Source organism: Podarcis gaigeae (genome assembly GCF_964106915.1).
Source record: "Podarcis gaigeae genome assembly, chromosome: 2".
Lineage (NCBI taxonomy): Eukaryota > Metazoa > Chordata > Lepidosauria > Squamata > Lacertidae > Podarcis > Podarcis gaigeae.
Genome location: NC_139679.1, coordinates 117145828 through 117172124, shown reverse-complemented (window position 1 = coordinate 117172124; position 26297 = coordinate 117145828). Strand labels below are relative to the sequence as shown.

General features: G+C 45.7%; 1 protein-coding gene across 2 annotated transcripts; it reads left to right on the top strand.

Moving 5' to 3' along the window:
* The first annotated feature begins 12356 nt into the window (after positions 1-12356).
* On the top strand, positions 12357-24639 carry LOC310837629 (uncharacterized protein). 2 transcript variants are annotated; one of them, XM_083724533.1, is made up of 3 exons: positions 12357-12418; positions 16900-17013; positions 21640-24639. In XM_083724533.1, the coding sequence occupies exons 2-3, from the start codon at positions 16980-16982 to the stop codon at positions 23142-23144; spliced, it is 1539 nt and encodes a 512-aa protein (XP_083580659.1). In that variant the 5' UTR covers positions 12357-12418; positions 16900-16979; the 3' UTR covers positions 23145-24639. The 2 variants fall into 2 exon arrangements, with proteins under 2 accessions (XP_083580659.1, XP_083580658.1); XM_083724532.1 differs by having other exon boundaries at positions 21637-24639.
* The last annotated feature ends 1658 nt before the right edge of the window (positions 24640-26297 follow it).

The following is a 26297-nucleotide window of genomic DNA, read 5'->3' as shown; positions in this document are numbered from 1 at the left end:
TTTTGTCTGCTAGACCCAGAACATCATTCTTCCTGGAACTGGTTCCTCCTTGAACTTGAACTAGATCCTTTTCAAAATGAACTTTCCCAGCACCAAGCATAACAGGAGGCAGAGAAACAGCTCTGCCCAGGTCTCTGTGGCGCAATCGGTTAGCGCGTCTGGCTGTTAACCAGAAGGTTGGTGGTTCGAGCCCACCCAGGGATGGCTGCAGGAAATCCACCTGCAATGAGGAGCCAGAGTGGTGAATTGCTAATCTGTTGCCCTCTGCACACATAAGAGACTAAGCCCACCCTCAGTATCTCTAGGAGTTTAACACAATATCCAAGCAGCCCTTTTGTTGGGGTGTGCTGGTCTGCCTCTCTGAAAGGGAAACCAAGGCCACACTCATTTTAAAAGAAGTAGGTTGGGGGGGGTGTTTTTGGGTTGTTACTTTTGTTTTGCTTTTATGTATTCAATCTTATGAGAACCACCCCTGAGACCTTCGGGTATAGGGTAGTATAGAAATTAAATAAATAAATAAAAATAATAAATAAAAGGCAAAAAGCAGAGGAAGGAATGCACCAGCCACGATTCAAGGCAAGATCAGTAATGAGACCATTCCAGTCATCAGTCTTAACATCTAAAAGCGATGGCATGAAAGAACAAAGGATTGGGAGAGAGAAGGAAAGCAAACTGCCTCAAAAGTTCTGAGGGATGAAGTTTGTATAGTAACTAGCTCTAAACTGGCTGATGGGCCACTCCCAGTTCATTTCCTTCACCCAGGCAGAACCCACAGTGGGAATATCCTGGGCCCATAACACAGAGCTCAAGAGACTGAAACCAGCCAGCCACCCCTTGCGCTCCCCGCAGCTGCTAACTCTGCCATGCTTGGTGCCAGAAGGGGGAGGGGCTTTGGTGTCCTGTTCAGTTATTCGGAGGGGCCCTTCCCCCCCTTCTTTTGTGAGGTGTACAAAGGAAAAGGAAAAGACAACAACCATGTAGCAGAGGATGGTTTTGCTCTAGCGTGGTGAAGTGCTTGCAGGGTCAGATTAGAGTATCAAATCAGGATCTGGAAGACCACAGTTCCAATCCCGACTGGGCCATGAAACTCATGTGTTGACCAGGGCCAGTCACTGCCTCTCCCCCCACCCTATTCACTTTCAATGAGTGTGGCCTTGGTTTCCCTTCCCTGGCAAAAACTCCCCACCGAAGAGGATGACCAAATGCTCCTTTTCAGCTTCCTAACAGATTTGGAACTCTTCACAGCAACTAAGGAAAACCTGCCACTTGGCAGGATGTCTGACTGGCAGAGCACCATTTCTTAGCAGTTTGATGCGGAGCTCGTCGCTTGAAAGAAGGAAAGGACAGAGATCGCCGTGCACATCCCTGGTGGTCTAGTGGTCAGGATTCGGCGCTCCACCGCGGCCCGGGTTCGATTCCCGGTCAGGGAATTCTTTTGCAAGAAAGAAAGATGGTCATATCAGATGAACGTCTGTTATACCACCAGTGTTGAACCCCTTCCAGGAACTCAGACCCCTAAGGCCTCATTTATTTTGGTCCCACAGTTGCAGTGCCAGTCATGGACCACCTTGGAAGGTGGTCGATTCTCCTTTGTTGTAGGTTTTTTGAAGCAAGGTTGGAGGGCCACCTGTCAGGGGTTCTTTAGCTGTCCTTCCGGCATTGAAGAGAATTGGGCTAGGTCAGTGTTGGCCAAACTTGGCCCTCCAGCTGTTTTGGGACTACAGTGCCCATCATCCCTGACCACTGTCCTGTTACCTAGGGATGATGGGAGTTGTAGTCCCAAAGCAGCTGGAGGGCCAAGTTTGGCCACCACTGTACGAGGAGATCGTTGGGGATCCTTTCAACCCTACGATTCAGTGTTTCTATGGACATTCACTTGTTGGGGCATTTTCCTGATGCTGTCCTTATTTGCAAAAAAAAAAAAAAATCAGGTTGGGTTAAGGGACTTTTTGTCCAATAGATCCATTTCAACTACAATTACAGTGGTACCTCGGGTTACATACGCTTCAGTTTACAGACTCGGTTAACCCAGAAATATTGCTTCAGCTTAAGAACTTTGCTTCAGGATGAGAACAGAAATCGTGCTCCGGCGGTGCGGCAGCAGCAGTGGGAGGCCCCATTAGCTAAAGTGGTGCTTCAGGTTAAGAACAGTTTCAGGTTAAGAACAGACCTCCGGAATGAATTAAGTACTTAACCCAAGGTACCACTGTACTTCCCTCCTTTGGTACCCTAGTAAATGGGCCTTGCCTATAGCCAAGAGAAGGTGCCATCCTCATCCCTTTTGCCCAAGAAAAGCCAAATGTGGGGGATGCCATCCAAACCTGACAATTTATCAGTGTTAGAACATCATTCTTCCTGGTACTGGTTCCTTCTTGAACTTGAACTAGTTGCTTTTCAGAATGAACTTTCCCAGCACCAAGCATAACAGGAGGCAGAGAAACAGCTCTGCCTAGGTCTCTGTGGCGCAATCGGTTAGCGCGTCTGGCTGTTAACCAGAAGGTTGGTGGTTCGAGCCCACCCAGGGACGGCTGAAGGAAATCTGCCTTCAATGAGGAGCCAGAGTGGTGAATTGCTAATCTGTTGCCCTCTGCACACATGAGGGATTAAGCCCACCCTCAGTATCTCTAGGAGTTTAACGCAATATCCAGGCAGCCCTTTTGTTGGAGTGTGCCGGTCTGCCTCTCTTAAAGGGAAACCAAGGCCACAGTCGTTTAAAGAGAAGTAGGTTGGGGGGGGGTGTTATTGGGATGTTACTTTTGTTTTGAGTTTATGTATTCAATATTTTATGACAACCGCTGTGAGACCTTCGGGTATAGAGCGGTATAGAAATTAAATAAATAAAAACAATAAATAAAAGGCAAAGAGCAGAGGAAGGAATGCACCAGCCACAACTCAAGCCAAGATCAGTAATGAGACCATTCCTGTCATCAGTCTTAACATCTAAAAGCGATGGCCTGAAAGGACAAAGGATTTGGGACTACAATGCCCATCATCCCTGACCACTGGTACTGTTTCCTAGGGATGATGGGAGTTGTAGTCCCAAAACAGCTGGAGGGCCAAGTTTGGCTACCATTGGGCTAGGGGATCCTTGGGTTTCCTTCCAACTCTACGATTCTGTTTCTATGGACATTCATCCTGATTTGTTTGTGGAGAACTTAGATGGCATTGCTTCAAGCAAATTGCAATTCTTTACTTCTCAGGGCATTTCCCTCCTGCTGTTTTTATTTGCAAAAAAACCCCCAGCTTAGTGAAAGGCGCTTTTAGTGAAATAGATCCATTTCAACTACAATTGATCACCCTGAATTTGGTATCCTGGCAAACTGGCCCTGCCTATAGCCAAGAGAAGGTGCAATCCTCCTCTTTTTTGCCCAAAAAGAGCCAAATGTGTGTGGGGGGGTGCCATCCAGACCTGACAATTTATCAATGGTTATTTTGTCTGCTAGGCCTAGAACATCATTCTTCCTGGAACTGGTTCCTCCTTGAACTTGAACTAGTTCCTTTTCAGAATGAACTTTCCCAGCACCAAGCATAACAGGAGGCAGAGAAACAGCTCTGCCCAGGTCTCTGTGGCGCAATCGGTTAGCGCGTCTGGCTGTTAACCAGAAGGTTGGTGGTTCGAGCCCACCCAGGGACGGCTGCAGGAAATCCACCTGCAATGAGGAACCTGAGTGGTGAATTGCAAATCTGTTGCCCTCTGCACACATGAGGGATTAAGCCCACCCTCAGTATCTCTACGAGTTTAACACAATATCCAGGCAGCCCTTTTGTTGGGGTTCGATTTCCGGTCAAGGAATTCTTTTGTCAGATGGAAAGAGGGTCATTCCAGATGAATTTCTGCTGAACCCCTTCCAGGAACTCAGACCCTGAAGCCTCATTTATTTTGGTCCCACAGTTGCAGTGCCAGTCATGGACCACCTTGGAAGGTGGTCGATTCTCCTTTGTTGTAGGTTTTTTGAAGCAAGGTTGGAGGGCCACCTGTCAGGGGTTCTTTAGCTGTCCTTCCTGCATTGAAGAGAATTGGGCTAGGTCAGTGTTGGCCAAACTTGGCCCTCCAGCTGTTTTGGGACTACAGTGCCCATCATCCCTGACCACTGTCCTGTTACCTAGGGATGATGGGAGTTGTAGTCCCAAAGCAGCTGGAGGGCCAAGTTTGGCCACCACTGTACGAGGAGATCGTTGGGGATCCTTTCAACCCTACGATTCAGTGTTTCTATGGACATTCACTTGTTGGGGCATTTTCCTGATGCTGTCCTTATTTGCAAAAAAAAAAAAAAATCAGGTTGGGTTAAGGGACTTTTTGTCCAATAGATCCATTTCAACTACAATTACAGTGGTACCTCGGGTTACATACGCTTCAGTTTACAGACTCGGTTAACCCAGAAATATTGCTTCAGCTTAAGAACTTTGCTTCAGGATGAGAACAGAAATCGTGCTCCGGCGGCGCGGCAGCAGCAGTGGGAGGCCCCATTAGCTAAAGTGGTGCTTCAGGTTAAGAACAGTTTCAGGTTAAGAACAGACCTCTGGAATGAATTAAGTACTTAACCCAAGGTACCACTGTACTTCCCTCCTTTGGTATCCTAGTAAATGGGCTTTTTTTGTCCAATAGATCCATTTCAACTCCAATTGCTCACCCTGAATTTGCTATCCTGGCATATTGGCCCTGCCTATGGCCAAGAGAAGGTGCAATCTTCCTCTTTTTTGCCCAATAAGAGTCAAATGTGGGGGATGCCATCCAGACCTGACAATTTATCCGTGGTTATTTTGTCTGTTAGACCTAGAAAAGGCTTCCTCAACCTCGGCCCTCCAGATGTTTTGAGACTACAGTTCCCATCATCCCTGACCACTGGTCCTGCTAGCTAGGGATCATGGGAGTTGTAGGCCAAAAACATCTGGAGGAGTTCACAGGGTTGCTTGTGAGGATTAGATGTGGAGGAGGAAGATGCACACCATCTTGTCTTCCTTGGGGAAAGAAGGTGGATATTAAAAGTAAGAAATAACTAAATAAATATTGCTTAGAATTTAGCAGTCTCACTGCATGTGCAGACGCGCAAAATGATGTCACGCGGATGTGCAGAAGCAGCGAATCACAAACCCGCACGTGCGCAGATGCGCCGCTGTGGGTTGCACTCTTTTCATGTTGCGAATGGGCCTCCAGAACGGATCCCGTTCGCCACCAGAGGTGCCACTGTAACAGGAACTTTCCAACCACAAAGCCTGCCAGGTGAACTCTGACTTGGAAGAACAGGTGCCAGCTATGTAGGTCACACTGCTTGCATGCGGACTCCTGACTGAGAGAGAAGAAATAATAGTGGCACTTAGGTCAAGAGGGCCTCTCAGACCCCCTACATTAATGCTAGGGTTAGCGCAGGCTTCCTCAACCTCAGCCCTCCAGATGTTTTTGGCCTACAACTCCCATGATCCCTGGCTAGCAGGACCAGTGGTCAGGGATGCAGGGAATTGTAGTCTCAAAACATCTGGAGGGCCGAGTTTGAGGAAGCCTGGGTAGATAGTGGGTAGATATCTAGTCTGTGTTTTGTTTTGGGTAGTGCACCATGTTTGTTCCTGTTTGTTTTATATATTATTTCTTTCTACACCTTACAAGAGAATTCGGTAGGCCTATTTAAAAAGAAAAGAAAAGAAGAGGAGCACCATGTTTCTGCCTGGTTTCGAACCAGGGACCTTTCGCGTGTGAGGCGAACGTGATGACCACTACACTACAGAAACTCTACCTTAGCTGAGGCCCTTGTTCATGCCCCCTGGCCAAGAAAGATCCTTTTGGCATGGAGTTCTTGGCACTCAGAGAATGGCAGTGCCATGTGCTCCAGATGGATGGGTTGGGGCATACCCCATCCAGCTAAGTGGCACCGTGGAAGTGTGCTGGGCCCATAACCAAGAGGTTGATGGATCAAAGCCATCGTCTGCTGGTCAGCAGCAGCTACTTTCTGCTTTTGACTTGGACAACCCACAAATGCGGGGAGGAGATTTTCCTGCTAGTGAGTAGGACGCTACAGGCCCTCCTTCCTTTGGCAACTGATCTGGGAGAACGAATTCTGTTTCAGAAGAGAAGGGGAGACACTGCCTGGGATAGAGCCTTACTCTGAAGCCTGTGCGTTGGTCAGCATGCCCTGATCTACTCTATAAAGTAAATTCACGCACAGGCGTCTTCCAAAAACCCATCTAATCCTCAGCATGATCATCTCTCACCCAAAAACCTAAGTCGCCACTGTGGAAGGGCATGTGGATCCAGAATAGGCCTCCACAGTCATTTATGGACACACCATTAAGACCATATTCATGGAAGACAATCCTACTGGGCATTCACCAAAGAAGAAGATCCGAAAAAGGGACCGACGAGGGTGGGATTTGAACCCACGCGTGCAGAGCACAATGGATTAGCAGTCCATCGCCTTCACCACTCGGCCACCTCGTCCAGGAATCCTGCCCACCGCCGTCCCTGGGTGGGCTCGAACCACCATCCTTCTGGTTAACAGCCAGACGCGCTAACCGATTGCGCCACAGAGACTTGGGCGGTAGAATCCTTGGTCTGAGATCTTATTACTGGAACACTACTGACAGACTAAGGATGGGATGTGCATGTGTCCTTATGCCAATTTCCCAGTTTCCATGGAGAAAGAGGAGGAGGAACTGTCCTGCAGCTCAAAGGGTCAGTGGCAGAACTGGTGTCCCCTTCAACAACTCCACAAGTAGAGTGGGATCAGGGTACTCAACAAGCAAGCCTTGAAGAGTTAAATATTATGGGCTAGAGTTAGATGCCACCCTTCCTTTGCTCTGCTTTTCAGTTTCAGCAGTGTTCTCCACCTGCCCAGAAATAAAGCGGTAAGAGTCACACGTTTATTTATTCTGCAGTTATTATGATGAGGAAAAGCAGTATTGGGTGCTTATTGCCAAAGGGTGAAATAAGGAGATAAAGTGATCTGGGAGAAAAAAACTACCCCAAGTTCCTCTTTCTTATTTTAAAGCACCCACTATATTCACAGTCATAGTGACTCTTTTTGGCTGCTTGGATAATGTGCTGAACTCCTAGGGAAAAGGGCTACTAAGGATGGGGCTTGAACCCCTATGTGTGCAGAGGGCAACAGATTATCAATTCACCACTCTGGCTCCTCATTGCAGGCAGATTTCCAGCAGCCGTCCCTGGGTGGGCTTGAACCACCAACCTTCTGGTTAACAGCCAGACGCGCTAACCGATTGCGCCACAGAGACCTGGGCACAGCTGTTTCTCTGCCTCCTGTTATGCTTGGTGCTGGGAAAGTTCATTTTGAAAAGGATCTAGTTCAAGTTCAAGGAGGAACCAGTTCCAGGAAGAATGATGTTCTGGGTCTAGCAGACAAAATAACCATTGATAAATTGTCAGGTCTGGATGGCACCCCCCCCCATTTGGCTCTTTGGGGGCAAAAAAGAGGAGGATGGCACCTTCTCTTGGCTATAGGCAGGGCCAATTAGCCAGGATACCAAATTCAGGGTGAGCAATTATAGTTGAAATGGATTTATTGCACAAAAAGCCCCTTCCCCCAAGCTGCATCTTTTGCAAATAAAGACAGCATGAAGAAAATGCCCTGAGATGTGTATAATTGCAATTTGCTTGAAGCAATGCTGTCTAAGCTCTCCACAAACAAATCAGGATGAATGTTCATGGATCACAGAGTTAGAAGGAAACCCAAGGATCCCCTAATCCAACTCCCTGACAGGTGGCCCTCCAACCTCGCTTCAAAAAACCTGCAACGAAAGGGAGTCCACCACCTTCTGAGGTAGTCCATGACTGCCACCACAACTGCGGGATCAAAATAAATGAGGCTTCAGGGTCTGAGTTCCTGGAAGGTCTTCAGCAGAAATTCTTCTGGAATGACCCTCTTTCCATCTGACAAAAGAATTCCCTGACCGGGAATTGAACCCGGGCCGTGGCGGTGAGAGCGCCGAATCCTGACCACTAGACCACCAGGGATGTGCAAGGTGATCTCTGTTCCTCCATTCTTCCAAGCAATGAGCACTGTGAAGGCTGGTGGAACAAAGTTTTTTATGGGGGAGTCTGAGTTGGGGAAGTTATGGGTGGAAGAGACATTTGAGGGGAGTCAAACAGAAAAGTACATTTGATGGTACATGGTGCTCTGTCATAAATTATGTGATCCCACAACTGGGTCATATTCTACCTGACCCCAAAAAATCCCACATTCAGGGCAAACAACATATGAGCAAACAACTTATGAGGTGTGTAATTTGCTTTATTGTGAGACTTTAAAATGGCTTCCATTGTAATGCTCAAGTTGTGAGTAGCTATCCAGTCTATGTTTTGTTTGGGGTAGTTCACTATGTTTGCTTTAGATGTTATTTCTTCTATATTTTACTCAAAAAATTATTAAAAGTGGAGCACCATGTTTCTGCCTGGTTTCGAACCAGGGACCTTTTGCGTGTGAGGCAAACGTGATAACCACTACACTACAGAAACTCTGCCTTAGCTGTGGACTTTGTTCCTGCCCCCTGGCCAAGATAAATCCTTTTGGCTTGGAGTCCTTGATGCTCAGAAAATGGCAGTGCCCCATGCTCCTGATGGACGGGGTGGGGCACTGGCTCCACAGCTCCTTCTGGCTGCAGCACCTCTGGGGCTGTCCCTGCCAGCCCTTTGAGTTCAGATTCCTCGCCTCACTTAATGAAAAAGAATCGACCCCTGGTCCCTGACAAACTCACATTCATGCCCCATCCAGCAGAGTGGCGCAGCGGGAGCGTGCTGGGCCCATAACCCAGAGGTCGATGGATCGAAACCATCCTCTGCTAGGCGGCAAGGGCTGCCTTTTGTCTTTGACTTGGACAACCCCCAAATTTGAGGAGAAGGGTATTTTCTTGCTCCTGAGTAGGGTACTCTCCCTCCTTTGGCAATAGGTCTTGGCAAGAGCATGAGTTCCTGGAAAAGGTTCAGTACTGTTGACATAAAAAAGATTTGGCTGGAATGACCCTCCTGCCATCTTGCAAAAGAATTCCCTGACCAGGCCGCAGCGGTGAGAGCGCCGAATCCTAACCACTAGACCACCAGGGATATCTGATGTGTTTTCTTTCTCTCCGTACTTTCAAATGATGAGCACTGTATCAAACTGCTAATAAATGGCTCTGGCCTTTGGACATTGTGCCAAGTAGCAGGGTTTCCTCAATGGAGTTGAAACACTTGGCAGGGAAAGGCAGGGACTGGCAAGATATTGGCAAGTCTGAGACGGGAGAGGAGGGCTGCAGTCTCACTTGGAGGAAGGGGTCAGTGATTTGTGGGAACTATGCCAGCCTGGAGGTAAGAGTTGGAGGCAGGGGAAATGTCAGAGATGGAGCACAGGCTCAGTCAGTAGAAGGGGAAGAAGAGTAAACCAGGAAAGTTAAAGGCTAGTTGTTTCCCCACCCTCTCCTGCACAACTGTCTCCCAGAACTAGGAGGGGATTGAAGAGGAATGAGCAGAGGCAGTTTCCACGCGGGCACAGTCTCTGGCTGTGTGTGTGCAGCCCATTGGGGGAAGATGCATAAATTCGTGGAGTGGTCCCCTGTTGCTGCAGCTGCTCTGGGGAATAACTGCCTAGACTCTAGACTGGTGTGCCTGGGTATTCAGAGTGGTAGAAAAGAGTGTCAAGTGTCAGCTTTGACAAATAAGAGTTAACTATCTACCATGCTCATTCCTTTGGCTGGAAAGTGCAATGGACAGAGTTGAGGGAAACCTGCCAGTCGCTAGGACATCTGACGAGCAGAGAGCCATATATTGGCAGTTGGATACAGTGGTCATCACTTGAAAGAATGGAAGGACAGAGATCACCTTGCATATCTCTGATGGCACCACAGCACAGGTTTGATAAAAAATGAACTTCCCAAGCAACCGAGCATAACAAGAGGCCAATAAGCGGCCCTGCCCAGGTCTCTGTGGCGCAATCAGTTAGCATGCCTGGCTGTTAACCAGAAGGTTGGTGACTCAAGCCCACCCAGGGACGGCTGCTGGCCTTCTACCTGCAATGAGGTGGCTGAGTAGTAAACTGCTAATCTGTTGTCCTCTGCACACATGGGGGTTCAAGCCCACCCTCAGTAGCCCCTTAGGAGTACAATATCTAAGCAGCCTTTTTGTTGGGGAGTGCTGGTCTGCCCCTCTGAAATGGCTCCTTTGTGGACCCTGAGATCATCTTCTGAGGCCCTCCTTTGTGTGCCTTGAGAGGACTGGAGGGTGGCAACACGAGAACGGGGCCTTCTCTGCAGTGGCTCCCTGTCTATGGAATGGTCTCCCCAGGGAAGTTCGCCTGGTGCCTTCATTATACACTTTTAGGCTCCAGGCAAAAACATTCCTTTTTAACCAGGCCTTTGGTTGATCTGATTAACATCCTATGCCCTTTTTAAAATGTGTCTTTTTGGGTGGAGGGGGTGTTATTGGGTTGTTGTTTTTATCTTGCTTTTATATATTGTGGTTTTTATGTTGATATTTTCTGTGAACCGCCCTGAAACCCCTGGGCATAGGGTGGTACTATATATATATATATATATATATATATATATATATATATATAGGCAGAGGATGGAATGCACCAGTCAAGACTCAAGCCCAGATCGGTAATGAGACAATTCCTGTCATCAGTCTTATGATCTAAAAAGGATGACATCACAGTCCTGCCCAGCATCTCTTCCTCTGCCTTTTGCTATATCAACAAGCAAAAACAGTGCAGGCAGTCAAAAGTCTGCAAACAGCTGAGGAGGGTGGGATTCAAACCCACGTTTGCAGTGCAGTGGATTAGCAGTCCATCCGCTTCACCAGTCATCTGCTTTATGAGGGATGCGGTGCCCACAACCGTCCTCCAAAGTAACATCCAGATGCACAGACCTATCGTACCACAGAGACTCTGCCCCTCAGCCAAACATTCCCAGAAAGGGATGGATGGCTGACAAACGATGCAATGATCCACAGGCAGCCACTTTCTCCCAAGCAGCTAGCAGAGTGGCGCAGCAGGAGCGTGCTGGGCCCATAACCCAGAGGTCGATGGATTGAAACCATCCTCTGCTAATTGGCAGTGACTGCCTTTTGCTTTTTCCCTGGACAACCCACAAAAGAAAAGGCGGAAAGGGATCCCTTTTTGAGTAGGACAGCACAGCAGCTCCTTCCTCTGGCAACAGGCCTGGCAGAAGGAATCGCCTCGAATGAAGATGGTGTGCTGCTATTGCTTTGGTCCAACCTGCTAGCTGGGTGCTTGCTATGCTTTGATAGTGTTGCACACACCCCAGTCTCCAAGTGGCAAGGGATTCCAGGGGTTGCAGTGTTTTACCCAGGGTTCAGTTTCCTTTGAACAAAGCTCAGTGGAGACTGTGGTGTCTTTAGGATATATGGCTTTGATTGAAGCTATATACCAGGGGTGACCAGCTCCCAAGAGACTGTGATCTACTCACAGAATAGTGATCTACAGTTGCCTGGCTTCGCCTGCAGTATCCTATTTGGCACACCCCTTGGGCTCCAATTCAGTCGCTGTGAGATTTTTGGGGAGGCGAGGATGACGCTTTGCTTCTTAGAGGAGGGAGGGAAGAACTTCTATGTTAGGGATAAAAAGAGGCTCTTTCCTCCTCCTCCAAGCAAGGAAGGCTCCGCTCTCTGCACTGCTGTAACTTTTTTTTCCCTTTCCAAAGCCGGAGGAGAGCAGGTTGATCTACCAGGAGGTAAAGTAATCTAAACGTATCTAGATGCAAAATAGAAAACGATATATGATATCTTTATTGTCATTGTCCCATGCAGAACAGTGGAATTGAACAAGTTTACATCATGCCCAATAGTGTGGTGGTAACTTCAGAAGGGATTATTTCATGATTGTCACAGACAAACACAAACACACACCCTCCCCAGCCACACATCCCTGACCATAGCTGTCAACCTTTCCCTTTTCTTGCAAGGAATCCTATTCGGAATAAGGGAATTTCCCTTAAAAAACAGGAAACGTTGACAGCTATGCCCCTGACGCAACCACAAAACTGGGCCTGTGGTTTTGTGATTGAGTCCGTTGACAGGTCTCTCCCTCTCTTCCCCCTACCTCTGTTCGTTCACAGGGTTTACAAGCTGTTCGAAGGTGGAACAGAGACTCCCTCATTTGAGGTTTTATGGCCATCTGTCATGGATGCTTCAGCTGAGATTTCTGCATTGCAGGGGGTTGGACTAGATGACCCCCGGGATCCCTTTCCAACTCTGCAATTCTATGATTCTGTGGATGCTGCTTTTCAAAAGACAAGGATAAGAGCGCCTTTTTTCTTTTCGGCCACCCACTCGGTTCTCTAAGGGTTAAATGAGCTGAGCTTTGTTTCATAGAGCGGCAGGAAATGGTCTAATGGGGGGAGAAATAGAGGGGGCGCTTCCTTTTCGTCTTCCAACAAGAGAGAGGCTGGCAGACAGACTGAGCGGTTGCTCTGCGAGGTGGGTGCGCGTACAGGACGGGGAAACGCCGTTGTTATTATTATTATTATTATTATTATTATTATTATTATTATTAAGACAATAATTATTTAGACAACAACAATTATAATTGTTGTTATTTATTAATACCCCGCCTTTTCCCCTGACAGGTACTCAGCTGCAACACTGGAAGAGGGGTAGGAACCCAAGAATTGAGGGGGTGGGGGAGGCAGAAGAGAGAGAGAAAGACCCTCACCCCAATTTCGCCTGGGAATTGCATGTAGGGCAGGCACCCCCAAACTCGTCCCTCCAGCTGTTTTGGGACTACAACTCCCATCACCCCTAGCTAACAGGACCAGTGGTCAGGGATGCATAGCTGTCAACTTTCTGATTTGAAAATAAGGGATCAGCAGCCTCACCTGTCCTGGGGACAGTCTACAGGATATCTAACAATCCGGGATAGCAGCGGGAAACGGCGCTGGAATAAGGAATTTCCCACAAAAAAAAAAGAAAGGTTGACATCTATGCAGGGATGATGGGAATTGTAGTCCCAAAACAGCTGGAGGGCCAGGTTTGGGACTGCCTGATGTAGGGCTTCTGTCGGCAGGGTTTGTTTATTTAGTTTGCTGTTTCATTGCATTTGCACCGCTCCTTCCCTGCCCTTCCTTAAGGTGGCTTCCCTGGTCCTCTCTCTTCCCCAGCTCCCCATTTCAGCCTCACAACAACCCTGTGAGGTGGGTTAGGCTACAAGAAGACGGCAGAAGGCCCAAGGTCAAGCCCAGCGGGGCCGAGCGGGGGATTCCAGCCATGGCCTCCCAGTCCCTAGTCCAACAGTGTCTAAGCACTTTGCCACCACTGGCTCTTGGAGGTGGACCAAAGAGGGTCTCCTCTGAACACCCAGTTGGGGTTCAAACCCCCTCCCCACCCAGGACATGGGGAGGGGGAGCTGCAGAAGAGAAAAGAGGCTCAGTCCTGGGGCGAGGGGAAAGCTCTGTTTAAAAGAGAGAGAGAAGGAAATGACCCCCCCAGCCTTAAGAACGCAAGTTATCTGATTGCAAATTATTATTGTTCTTGTTGTTGATCTCAGTATTATATACCTTCACTTCACCCTGAGGTCCCAGGGTGGGTTACAACAACAAAAACCATTCAAAACAAAACCCTAGAAATAACCTGGGTCCTGAAAATATACTGAAAGAAGATAATGTCCCAACCATAGAAGTAAGGCAGATTTAAGTTGATGGATTATGTTGAAATGGCAAAAATGACCGGAAGAATCAGAAAGACCAAAATTCTAATAAAGAATGGGGAAATTTTATAATTTATCTTAAAAACCATTGCAAACTGTTAAAATTGTTAGTAGAATTGGAATAACACTTGTAGTTTAATGGTGAATTTTGGATTTAATGGGGATGTAAAAGATTGGGATTGTTATAAAAGATGCAAGAGGAAATGGATAACAATAGGACCCACAAAGGGAAGGAGGGAAATCCAGGAGATTCTTTGGAATCTTGTTTTTATGGTATATATTGGATATGTGATTGTAAAACTGTAATTTGAAAAAACCAAAGAAATAACATTTTTTTAAAAAAGAAAATATATGCCAGGATGAAGAGGCATGTCGTCAGCATTCCCTGAAAGCTGCATAATGAAGGTGCCAGATGCACTTCGGGGGGGGGGGGAGTTCCACAACTTAGGGGCTGCCACAGAGAAGGCCCTCTCCGGGGCCAACAGCACTTCCACCCCCCTTGAGCTTCTGCTGGTGGTGGCTCCCAAGCTGCTGCTGCCCAGCTTAGAGTGTGCTATGTAGCCTCCTTGGGTATGAGCTTGCCCTAAGAAAGATGTAGTGTAGCGTCTCCAGTGGTGGAATGAATTTGCTGGCTTTCCCCCAAGTTTAGCAGTGGAGAATAGATTACCTACCCTCATTTTAGGCCAGATAATAGTTACTTAGAGAGAGTTATAAAGGGCTCAATCAAAGAATCGGTGGTATACATAGAACAGCATAAAACATCCTTCCACAATGGTTAATTGCTGTCTGTTTATAACTTTTTATGGTTTTTATTGAACAGTTTTATGTTTTACTGATGTAAACCACTTTGATATATTGTTGGTTATATAATGGTATATAAATATATTTTATAAATAACCAAACAATACATAATTGTCAATAATGTTAAATTGCATTTTAACCTGTATTTTTTTTCCTTTTTCTTTTTTTCTTATTATATTTTTACTGAAATTTTATTGAAGTTAGCCACCTTGAGCCCGGCTCTGGCCAGGGAGGGCGGGGTATAAATAAAATTATTTATTAATATTATTATTATTAATTCATAGACTAAAATTAGCAAAAATTGAAAGCAAGTATATGTAACTAAATTACCGTATTTTTCGCTCTATAAGACACACCAGACCATAAGATGCACCTAGTTTTTGGAGGAGGAAAACAAGAAAAAAAATATTCTGAATCCCAGAAGCCAGAACAGCAAGAGGGATCACTGCACAATGAAAGCAGCAATCCCTCTTGCTGTTCTGGCTTCTGCGCAGCCTGCAGTCACTCCATAAGGCGCGCACACATTTCCCCTTACTTTTTAGGGGGGGGGAGTGAGTCATAGAGCAAAAAATACGGTATATAGTAAGGATACCTGCCTAATTTCCCAAAGCACAGCTGCTGCCTCACCAAAAGAGTGACTTGTAAAAGTGAAATTTCTGGACATTGATGCTGTCAAGCAGGCATGAAGGGGCAGGGCGATTCTGGGTCACAGTGTACTGATTCTCTGTTACCTGGTTTTATCTCCTTTTTATCTCCTTTTTTTTAATCCAAGCTCGTGCCAGCTAGTACAACTTAAGACAGCAAATTCCATAAGTTAATGATGTATAGTACTGTATATGACAAAAACCCCTTTAAAGCATGGGGTGTGTAAACAGCTCAAAAACAAAGTCTAGAGCAGTGTTTCCCAACCTTTTTTGGGCAAAGGCACACTTGTTTCATGAAAAAAATCTCGAGGCACACCACCATTAGAAAATGTTTAAAAAATTAACTCTGTGCCTATATTGACTATATATAAAGTAACTCTCTTTAATAGGAATCAAATAGACACAAAAAAACACAAATAAAGTAGTGTGCCGCGGAACACCGGTTGGGAAACACTGACATAGAGTACAGAAGACTCTCAGCTTCAAAAAATCACCTTCCAAGTTGTGGAGGGAGAGCAGAACAATGACGGGGTGAAACTAGCAGCCTCATCCTCATAGCTCCCCCCCCCCCCCAGCAATGTGTTTCCTAAATTTAAGGCTTGGTTAGGATCGCCATGTGAGACATTTTAAACAGGGGCAAGTACCTTCTCAACAGCTCCTTTGAATGGTAATCTTCAGAGATAAAGACCATCCTTTCAATATAAGAACTAAGAACCAGGGGGAAGAAGTTAGTATTTATTAACCAATGTGACGTAAAGGCCTCAATTTTGGGTTTGTGACATTACAAGCCGTCAACGTTTTACCGCATCAACACAACCAGAACAACAGAACCGGGTAGCACCGTTGAGTCCCAACAAATTTATGATGGCATCAGCTTTTGGCTGCCAGCCTGGAATTCCAAACAGCAGGTTACCGCTTTTCTCCTTCTCACCGCGGAGGGCTGACCTGCACGCCTTTGGAGCAGGAATTCAACAGATGGGTCCGCAGGGGCGGGATAATCATAATCAAACCGATACTGGCTGCACGTCGTTAATGCCCCAATCGCTCGCATGCACACACTGCAAAATTAAGACGGCGCTGTTAATCCTTGCCCAGAAGGTCGCAGGCATCCCGAGACCCTTCGCTTTTGCCCTTCAACCGGGTACCCCGAGCCTGACTGCGCGCAACCCCCCCCCCCAATTCAGGACGGTTTTGCAGGCCGCTCCTACTCCGAGGCAAGTCCCAGCGACTTCCTTCCGAGAAAGTGCACTTCTTGCAGCCGGGTCCCAGGCCCAAGCTGGGCGGGCGAAACCCCGACGGATGCCGGCCTGAGGCGCGCCTAACTCTGCCCCGCCGCAGGGTCGAGGCCTAGCCCTCCTCCAACTGCCCTGCTCCCCGTGCCCGTTTCCTCCGAGGTAAGTGGCTCCAGTGGAGCTGCCTCCCGCCGCGCGCGGACTGGGCGCCCCGGGAAGGCGCAGCGGCGCCCCGACCGCCCCTCTCCGCCTGCGCTCGCTCCTCAGCCGGGCCAGCGGAGCACCGCCTGCCCAGCGCCCGCCACCCAATCGCGCGTCCTGGCGGCGGGAGGAGGGGGCGGCGTGTGTGCACTAGTGTGCCGCGGAACACCGGTTGGGAAACACTGGTCTAGAGAATCTGTGCATCTATCATATTATGAGGGTTACTGGAGCCTGGTTGAAATGGACAGCTAAAACATTTCTGAATCAGCATGTATAAGAAGTGGTATTTAGTGGTGAATATTGAAATGCAAGAACTCAGTGGAAATATAGAGTTCAGGAATATATTATTTCTGATTAGAGAATATTTCTTTCTTTCAGAGGGTGGTGTACTTGGTGTATTTCACCAATGTGGGTGAGATCTCCAAAATTCAGAGCAGAGATCTCTTCACAAGGAAGTCATGCCAGAAGACAATGAGAATGTGGGCTCTGTAGGTAAGAATGTCTTTTTCCCCTTGGATGGTATTGAAAATGAAGTTCTTAAATCACACCAGTGGGCAAGCGAGTGGTGACCAAACATGGCCCACAGAAGGCAGTGATTGCCACCAACCTAGATGGCTTTATAAGAGGATTGAGCAAATTCATGGAGGAGAAGACTATCAATGGCCAGTAGCCATGATGGCTATGCTCTGCCTCCAAATTTGGAGGCGGCGGGTGGCGCTGTGGGTTAAATCACAGCCTAGGGCTTGCCGATCAGAAGGTTGGCGGTTCAAATCCCCGCGATGGGGTGAGCTCCCGTTGTTCGGTCCCTGCTCCTGCCAACCTAGCAGTTCAAAAGCACGTCAAATTGCAAGTAGATAAATAGGTATCGTTCCAGTGGGAAGGTAAACGACTCCCTCGGCCTGTAAAGCGAGATGAGCGCCGCAACCCCAGAGTCGGCCACGACTGGACCTAATGGTCAGGGGTCCCTTTCATAGGTGCCGACTCCATGGGGCCTGAGGGGGCCCGAGCCCCCTCAAAAAATTGTTTGGGGGGCTCCGCCCCCCAATAATTTAAGAAAATTATTAGTTATATTATGCTTTGTAAAATCACAAAATTATGTTGGTATTTTTTATTTTCCTTGTTTGACGATAGTTACCTTTTAAAATACATTCAGTAATGAGTTAAAACAAAGCCACTCCCGATCTAGAGAGGGGGTGGGGTTGCGGTCTCTCGACCCATCAACAATCTCGCGGGGCTGGTGTCAGCCCGCGAGAAGCGGGGATTCCCCCTAGCTCATTAATATTCACCGCCCACTGCGGCAGCCAATCGGCTGCCGCAAAGGGCGGGCCCTCACAGATTCACTTAAGGTCGGGGCAGCCCGGGGCTCGCCCCTTTCGTTCCCCCAGCAGCAGCGGTTTGGAGGTCTTGGGCCCCCCCAATATTTTTTATAAGTCGGTATGGGCCCCCGCCCCCCCAATATTTTTTATAAGTCGGCGCCCCTGGTCCCTTTACCTTTACCTTTAGTGCTTCTGAAAACCACTTCTGGAAACTGCAGGAGGAGAGGATTCTCATTTGCTTGCAGGTTCCCAACAGGCAGCAGGTTGGCCACTGTGAGAACAGGACTCTGGACTAGATGGGCCACTGGCCTCATCCAGCAGAGCTCTTTCTATATCCTTGTGGCCCAGAGGCTAAAACCCTTTAATAAAGTTTTATTTTAAATGTATCAGCAGTGGACCAGTGAATGTAGCTCATGTTATGAAAAGACAATATTATGACAAATATTATGACAAATCTGAAGAATCATGAATTGTGCAGGCTGTTTACGTTAGCCTGTTGCAAGGATTTTAAAAGCTACCAGTGACCAACTCAAATAGGGTCCAAGAATTGACAGATGCAGCAATTGGAGAAAAGAAAGTGAGGTTTATTGCTGAGCAATAATTGACCCAGTGGAATCCTTTCCAAAAGACTGGGCCTTGAGACCTATTGCCCAGGGGCTTTTATACCTGAGTACATACATCACAGATCATGACATAATGGGATACAATTGCGAACGGCAGCAAAATAAGCTAATGAGCGCATACAAGCCTTGCTCCTGACCGTACAAAGAGTTCTCTCCCAACTTCTGCTTTTTAGTTTGAACACCAGTCCGACCTTTCCCCTAGATTTATTGCAAGAAATAGAAACTTAGGGCAAAGAGGAACTTGGGCTGTTGAGCTCCTACAGACCATCTGCTATAAGGGACATTCTGCGGTTTCCTGTTTCACTGTACAGACTTTGTCTGGACAAAGGGGGGGGGGAATGTGCCAGCACATCAGATTTATTGCTTCCCTTGTTCGGTGAGATAGAGAGAGAACAAGGAGGTACTGGGACAAAGTTCATCTAAGACTTTGCAGATTTAAGCAATTTGCTAAGCTAAGCAGAAGCTTTCACGATTCAAACATGGATTATAAAATCATTATAAAAATATCTGGTTATATATGAATATATTGAAAACTGATAACTGATTATATGGATAACTGATTATATGAAAAGCATAAGGGTAAAATTCCTCCAGCTCCTGCTTCAAGCCAGATTTAATATGTTTCCCTCGATGATAGTAAGAGGAAGATATTTAGCTCTCCCAGAATCACAGGGTCTCTGCAAATGTAGTAAACAGGAACCTGATACTTTGGAGCATATTTTCTTTTCTTGTGATTTTGGCATTTATGCCAGAAGACAATTATTAGAGGCCTTACAACTCAATAGGCTACCAAGGGTTCAGGACCTGCCTTCGGACAGGAATGATCGAATTACTTTAATAGTGGCTGAATTTTTGAGTGCTCTCCATGTAGAAAGACTGGGCCATTATAAAGAGAATTAGTTGTTCTTAATTGATCGGGGATTCGGTAGTGCTGTACTGTATTGTTTATGCAAATTGATTTTCTCTGGAGTTAAAGATCTGACCAGGACAAACCTTGTTAAGTTGAGCTCATATTTTGCGTAATTTGTATACGGTGTCTGTTTGATAATGTGTGGTTTGTTATGCCTAATAAAGGATAACTATTTGATAGAGAAATCAAAAGTACATCATATGTAAATAAAACGTGGAGAGTGTAAAATCTAAACAGCTTTTAAGTAAGTAACCCTAAAATGGTTATTGCATGACAGGATTCAAATACCGTATTTTTCGCCCTATAGGACGCACCGTCCCATAAGGCGCACCTAGTTTTCGGGGGGGGGGGATTATTTTCCCCCAGGCGTGGGGCTGGGGTGGGGGAGGCCCGAGCTTCCCCCGACCCCAGTCCCGAAACAGGCAGCTCTCTGCAAGCCGTGGGAGCCCAGGGCTGGCTACCACTGCTTGCGGAGAGGTCCGCGAAGCCTGGACGCGCTGATCTCAGCGGGCGCAGGCTTCGGCATGCAAGCAACTCTCCGCAAGCGGCGGGAGCGCTCCCGCTGCTTGCGGAGAGGTCCGCGAAGCCTGTACGCGCTGAGCTCAGTGCGCGCAGGCTTCGGCATGCAAGCAACTCTCCGCAAGCAGCAGGAGCGCTCCCGCTGCTTGCGGAGAGGTCCGTGAAGCCTGGAGAGCGAGAGGGGTCAGTGCGCACCGACCCCTCTCGCTCTCCAGGCTTCAGCGAAAGCCTACATTCGCCCCATAGGACGCACACACATTTCCCCTTCATTTTTTGAGGGGGAAAAGTGCGTCCTATAGGGCGAAAAATACGGTAAGCAAGATTACACTTAAGTGAGTCTATGAGTGTGTGTTTTGTTCCAAGCAGAAGAACCAATCAAAATTAATTCCAATTCCAATCAGTGAAAGACTGACTTTCCTAGCTGCTCTCTCTCAAGGCAGAACTACACCACTCAGGTTCCCTTCAGCATGCTGCAGGCAGAAACAAATGCAGTGCTGGCACTTTTTTTCTGGGAGCAAATGGCAGAAAAGAACTGTTGACTTGTGAGGGGAGGCAGCTGTCTCTTTGGAAAGGGAGAGAAGTCGCTCCCCTTGATCATGCAGGCTCAGTGCAGTGTGGTGTTTCTGCTACAGAATATAGTATTTTTGACCTGTACTTGCCGCTTTGACATTTCCGTCTTTTTCCTTATTAGTTACTTTAGACATTCCTCACCTAATTTGCTAGTCATTCAGGCATTTCCCCTGTGGCTCTTTCCACTCAAAGGCCCTTTCAGACTTATAAATATGGGACTTCCCAACTTGCTACTTGAGCCCTCTTCTCGGTGGTTCTTCACTGGTGCAAGCTACATTTGGCAAACTGGGCGGTTCTGGGAGGAGTCACCAGCCCAGGCATCAGCATAACATTCAGGGACTCTAGAGGTCTTGTTGGAGCACTGGACACATTCAGAATTATGAGAATGTGTTGTGAGCTCTAGTCACAAAAATGTCCCTGTGGGAGCGTGGCATAGCCTAAAATTGCTCTTTTGGCATGGCATAACACAAAATGTCTGCTGCATCTAAAAGAGCAGAATAAGAGGTAGGATCATAGAACTGTGCTAATGTGGAAAACTTTAGTTAATTTATTTTTTAAAGGTTTGAACCTGATAAACAGAGCAGCAGGTTCCAGCAATCTCCTTTCCCAAACATTGCCAAGTCTCATCTGCTGTGTTGCCTGTTGCTGGTGAGGTGTTGTAGATTACAGCTAGAAAATAAATAAAACATAATTCAGAATTATTCCTGATGTCAAGTATTCCATGAATATACAGCCACACTCACATATAAACAGATATCTTTATTGCTGGCTGGTAATCATACTCCTTCATTAGTTAGTTTGTTTATCCTATTCTTCAGCCAAAATAAAGACACTCAGAGTGGCCATACAGATGGCTAAAAGAAGTAAGTCAGTCCCTGCCTCAGATTTGCAGTTTGAAAAGGCAAAAGGGAAATGGATTTGGAGGGAGGTAAAAATACGCAAATGAATGTCTAAATTCTTTTTTTTTAAAAAATGGAACACAGAGCAGAACAGCTCTGCAGGGAGAAACCAGAGTAATTATTGGGAAACACTGTTATAGACAAGTGATTTTCTGGACCAAAATTCTTCTTCCATTCTGTTCTGTAACATCTTGTAGGTCATTGCCTCAGAACCTCAGTGTCTGGGAAACAGCTGAATAGCTGAATAACATTCACCCCTTTCCTTTCTTCTTCCCAAGCAGGTGATGCGAAGGATAATGAGATTCACGAGGAGCCATCTTTGGATTCATTGAAAACTATCAAGCATGAAGTGGGGAAAAATACATTTGGAAACCAAAGGACATCAAAAAGGCAGGACAGAAAGTGGTCAAAGAATTGGAGGAAGAAATACTGTGCTTCTCCATGTTCAGACCACCCTCAACTTCCACCAGATACTGAAAGAGTGAAAAAGTGTCCAGTGTGTGGGAAAATGTTCAAAGACAAATCAACACTAAATAATCATCGCAGAACCCACACAGGGGAGAAACCCTATAAATGCATGCAATGTGGAAAGGGCTTCAGTGTGAGTGGTAACCTTACAATCCATCAAAGAACCCACACAGGAGAGAAACCATTTAAATGTATGGAATGTGGAAAGAGCTTCAGTGTCAGCTGTAACCTTACTAAACATCAAAGAACCCACACAGGAGAGAAGCCATATAAATGTACGGAGTGTGGAAAGTGCTTTAGTGATAGCGGAAGTCTCACTTCACATGAAAGGATCCACAGAGGGGAAAAACCTTATAAATGTATGGAATGTGGAAAAGGCTTTTGTGTGAGCAATAGCCTTATTGCACATCAAATAATCCACACTGGAGAGAAACCATATAAATGTATGGAGTGTGGAAAGTGCTTCAGCCAATGTGCAAACCTAAATACACATCAGAGAACCCACACAGGTGAGAAACCATATAAATGTAGGGAGTGTGGAAAGTGCTTCACCCAGAGCGTAAATCTAAAAACACATGAAAGAACTCACACAGGAGACAAACCATATAAATGCTTACTGTGTGGAAAGTGCTTCCATGGCAGTGGAAGCCTTACTAAACATAAAAAAATGCACACTGTGGAGAAACCATATAAATGCATGGAATGTGGAAAAGGCTTCAGTGTGAGTGGTAGCCTTACTCTACATCAAAGAATCCACACTGGGGAGAAACCATATAAATGTATGGAGTGTGGAAAGTGCTTCAGCCAAAGTGCAAACCTTAAAACACATCAAACAACCCATACAGGAGAGAAACCTTATAAATGTGTGGAGTGTGGAAAGAGCTTCATTAACAGTGAAAAGCTTAGTTCACATCAAAGAACCCACACAGGGGAGAAGCCATTTAAATGCATGGAGTGTGGAAAATGTTTCAGCCAGAGTGCACATGTTAATACACATCAAAGAACTCACACAGGGGAGAAACCATATAAATGCTTAATGTGTGGGAAATGCTTCCATGATAGTGGAAACCTTACTAAACATCAAAGAACCCACACAGGGGAGAAACCTTATCAATGCGTGATCTGTGGAAAGAGCTTTAGTGTGAGCAGCACCCTTACTTCACATCAGAGAACTCACACAGGAGAGAAACCATATAAATGCTTAGTGTGTGGGAAAAGCTTCAGTCAGAGTGGAAGTGTTACTACCCATCAAAGAACCCACACAAAGAAACAACTATATAAATGCATGGAGTTTGAACCAAGCTTCAATCTTGATTGAAAGCTTTCTTGGCAGCAAAAAATGTGAGAATAATATAAATGCCTAAGAGAGCCTTTCCCACCCTGGCTTCCCACAGAAGTTGTATTCCAACTCTAATATGACCCATGATCCATAAAGATCTTAGTATGGATCAAAAGAAATTGCATAAGAGAGACTATAAATCCCTGGGTAGTGGAAAGAGCACAGCAAAATGGTTATGAAATATTCAAAAAACACAGGGAAGAAATAATAAATGTATAAATTAAGAAAGATTTAGATAGCGTGGTTTCTTATTTTATGCAGGCAGGAGTGAAATTATTTAAATACATGCACTCTGAGAGCAGACTTGCTACGCAGGAAAGAACCCGCACAAGGAGGAAGCCATATGAATGTATGGTATATGAAATGAGTTTCACAGGGGACAACAAAGAATCCACGTAAGGAAGAAACATCTGGAATGTGTGTGATGCAGAATCAACACAAATCTTCTTAGACGTCAGAGAACCTACACAGATGAGAACCCACTGGCATGCTTATTTGACAAATTCTTTGATATTTTAGGATTTATTAAGATTAGTCTTTTCTCTGTTTCCTGCAAATACAGTAGGTATTCCTCACTCATGCTTCTGGGGATTATCCCTTCCATCAGTGTGCCTACACTAGAATTTCCTCTTTGGATTACAGTTTTTATTTGTGCAGCAAGAAAGGTTGTCTATTGGGAACACACATTGCATGGTAAATGTTTTTGGAAAATGTCCCCTACGCCCACATCCAAGGTTAATGGGGTGGATTAGAAAGAGAGGATATGAATAGTAGGAAATAATCAGTTGGTTGTAAAGTTGGACAGTGTAGATTAAATTAGCAGAAGATTTGAGTGGGCAGATTTGAGAAAAGAAGCAGTGAGACTAATAATGTGTTGCAGTAATTAATGGGGGAAGGAAATGTGTGACCAGTCTGTATTTGAGAGAGGGGACCAAGTGTATAAAAGCTCCAGTTATTAGATAGTGTAGAAGTAGTCAAAAGATATATGGTGGCTGATTTTCCATCTTCCCTAGTTTTCTTATACTTGATCTATTTATTAGGTGCATTTCTGAGACCCACTGCACACTTTCCAACACTGGTTGAGATTCACCTAATCAATCCCATTAGCAGAAATCATGTGTAATGGGGGTGGCCCCACCCAAGCCCCCAAAATTGGCTGAAGCGGCAGTTCAGGAAAAAACCCAAAGTAGAGCATAGGGGGAGGGGGGGTGTTGCAACCAGCTTGCTGGAATGCTTCTGCAGATGAAACATTTGTAATGGTGTGTCACGGAACTCCATCCTTTGCAAATTGCATTTCCTGTCGAAGTTACTTTAGAGATTAGAGTTTGTTGGTGATTTGTGTTTGGTCCATTTTTAATGTAGCGGTTGAGATGTAATCAAGAAAATAGGATCAGTTGCACCTGAAAACTTCACTACAGTACTAACGTTTATGCTTTAAATACACAATAAATGATTCAAGTGGTGAATTGTGAAAGTTTGAAAGTGTATTTTTTTTGAAAACCAGATCAGTGTGGTAATGAACAGCCAGAGTCTTGAGAAATTTCAGAAGCTAACCCAATTTCTCAACACTGGCCTTTCTGATTTCAGGTTGCCATCGCTTTATTCTTCTGTGTAAATGCTGACCTGTGGAATGCAGAGTGGTAATGGTGGCAGTTGGTAGCATATACCACATTGGAAGATGAGCAAGGGAACAAACCTTTGATGACATTACTAGGTCCTGAAATAATGAAGCCTTGGGTGATCACAAAGCTACCTTAATAAAAGGTCTTTCCTTTCTGATGAAGGGACGCGGGTGGCGCTGTGGTCTAAACCACTGAGCCTAGGGCTTGCCAATCAGAAGGTCGGAGGTTCAAATCCCCGCGATGGGGTGAGCTCCTGTTGCTTGGTCCCAGCTCCTGCCAACCTAGCAGTTCGAAAGCACGTCAGAGTGCAAGTAGATAAATAGGTACCGCTCTGGCAGGAAGGTAAATTGCTGAGTTTTGTCATCTGGGCAGCCCAGGACCTCCATACGCACTGCCCAGGCTTGCTCGCTGGCTTGGTGCTCCTAGTGCAGCAGTTTGGCTTCACCTCCAGAGGCACACTCCATTGTCTCTCAAGACGGATGGATGCCAACAACAGATTATTAGTTTTTTAAAGTGCTTATCTGAGGTGGTACATGACACCAGTCAAGCTTGCAAAAATATATCATTTGCCCAATAACAAGTGTTGGAAATGTAAAGAAAATGAAGGTACGTTCTTTCACCTTTGGTGGACGTGCCCAAGGATTAAGGCTTTCTGGGAGATGATCTATAATGAATTGAAAAAAGTATTTAAGTATACGTTCTTGAAGAAACCAGAGGCCTTTCTCCTGGGCATGGTCGACCAATTGGTGCCAAAGAAGGATAGAACTTTCTTTATGTATGCCACAACAGCAGCAAGAATACTTATCGCAAAGTATTGGAAGACACAAGATTTACCCACCCTGGAAGAATGGCAGATGAAAGTAATGGACTATATGGAATTGGCGGAAATGACTGGCAGAATCCGAGACCAGGGAGAAGAGTCGGTGGAAGAAGATTGGAAGAAATTTAAAGACTATTTACAGAAACTGTAAAATTATTGAATGTTAAAATGACGTTGGAATGAAATGAAGCGGTTTTAGTAATAAGGTTAAACAGGAATATGTAAAAATTGATTAAGAAATAAGATAAAACAAAAAGGTAAGGATTTGCTGAATTAACTATCTGAACTAGAATACAAAAAAGGGAGGTGTGAGGAAGTCATGAAAATAAGTAAATGAACTCTAAGATATAGAAAGAGGGATTTACTTTTAATTGTTTTTATTTTTTCTGTAATTTGTATTTTTTTTTCTTTTCATCAATTTTGTAACCTTTTTTATTGAAATTTTAATAAATATTATTTTTAAAAAATAAAAATAAAAGTACTTATCTGAAAAAAAGCAGCCGGACAAAGCTTATGTCCTCAAAGTAGTGGAATTAGTTTAGGAGAGGGATTAACTTTCCACATTTGTGTATGAGACAAGGCAGTTAAGGCTAGGGTACAGGCATCCTGTTTTCCTGTCTACCCTTCCAACCATAAGAAATAAACAATTCTCAAAGAGAGCTTTATTCATTCCCTCCGCATCTCTTACTG

What these genes read in the sequence shown, in the direction of transcription:
- LOC310837629 (XM_083724532.1), top strand. Translation starts at nt 16,980, where the DNA reads ATGCCAGAAGACAATGAGAATGTGGGCTCTGTAG. An exon ending in TGAGAATGTGGGCTCTGTAG is followed by an intron (nt 17,014 to 21,636) that starts GTAAGAATGTCT and finishes CTTCTTCCCAAG; the next exon opens with CAGGTGATGCGAAGGATAAT.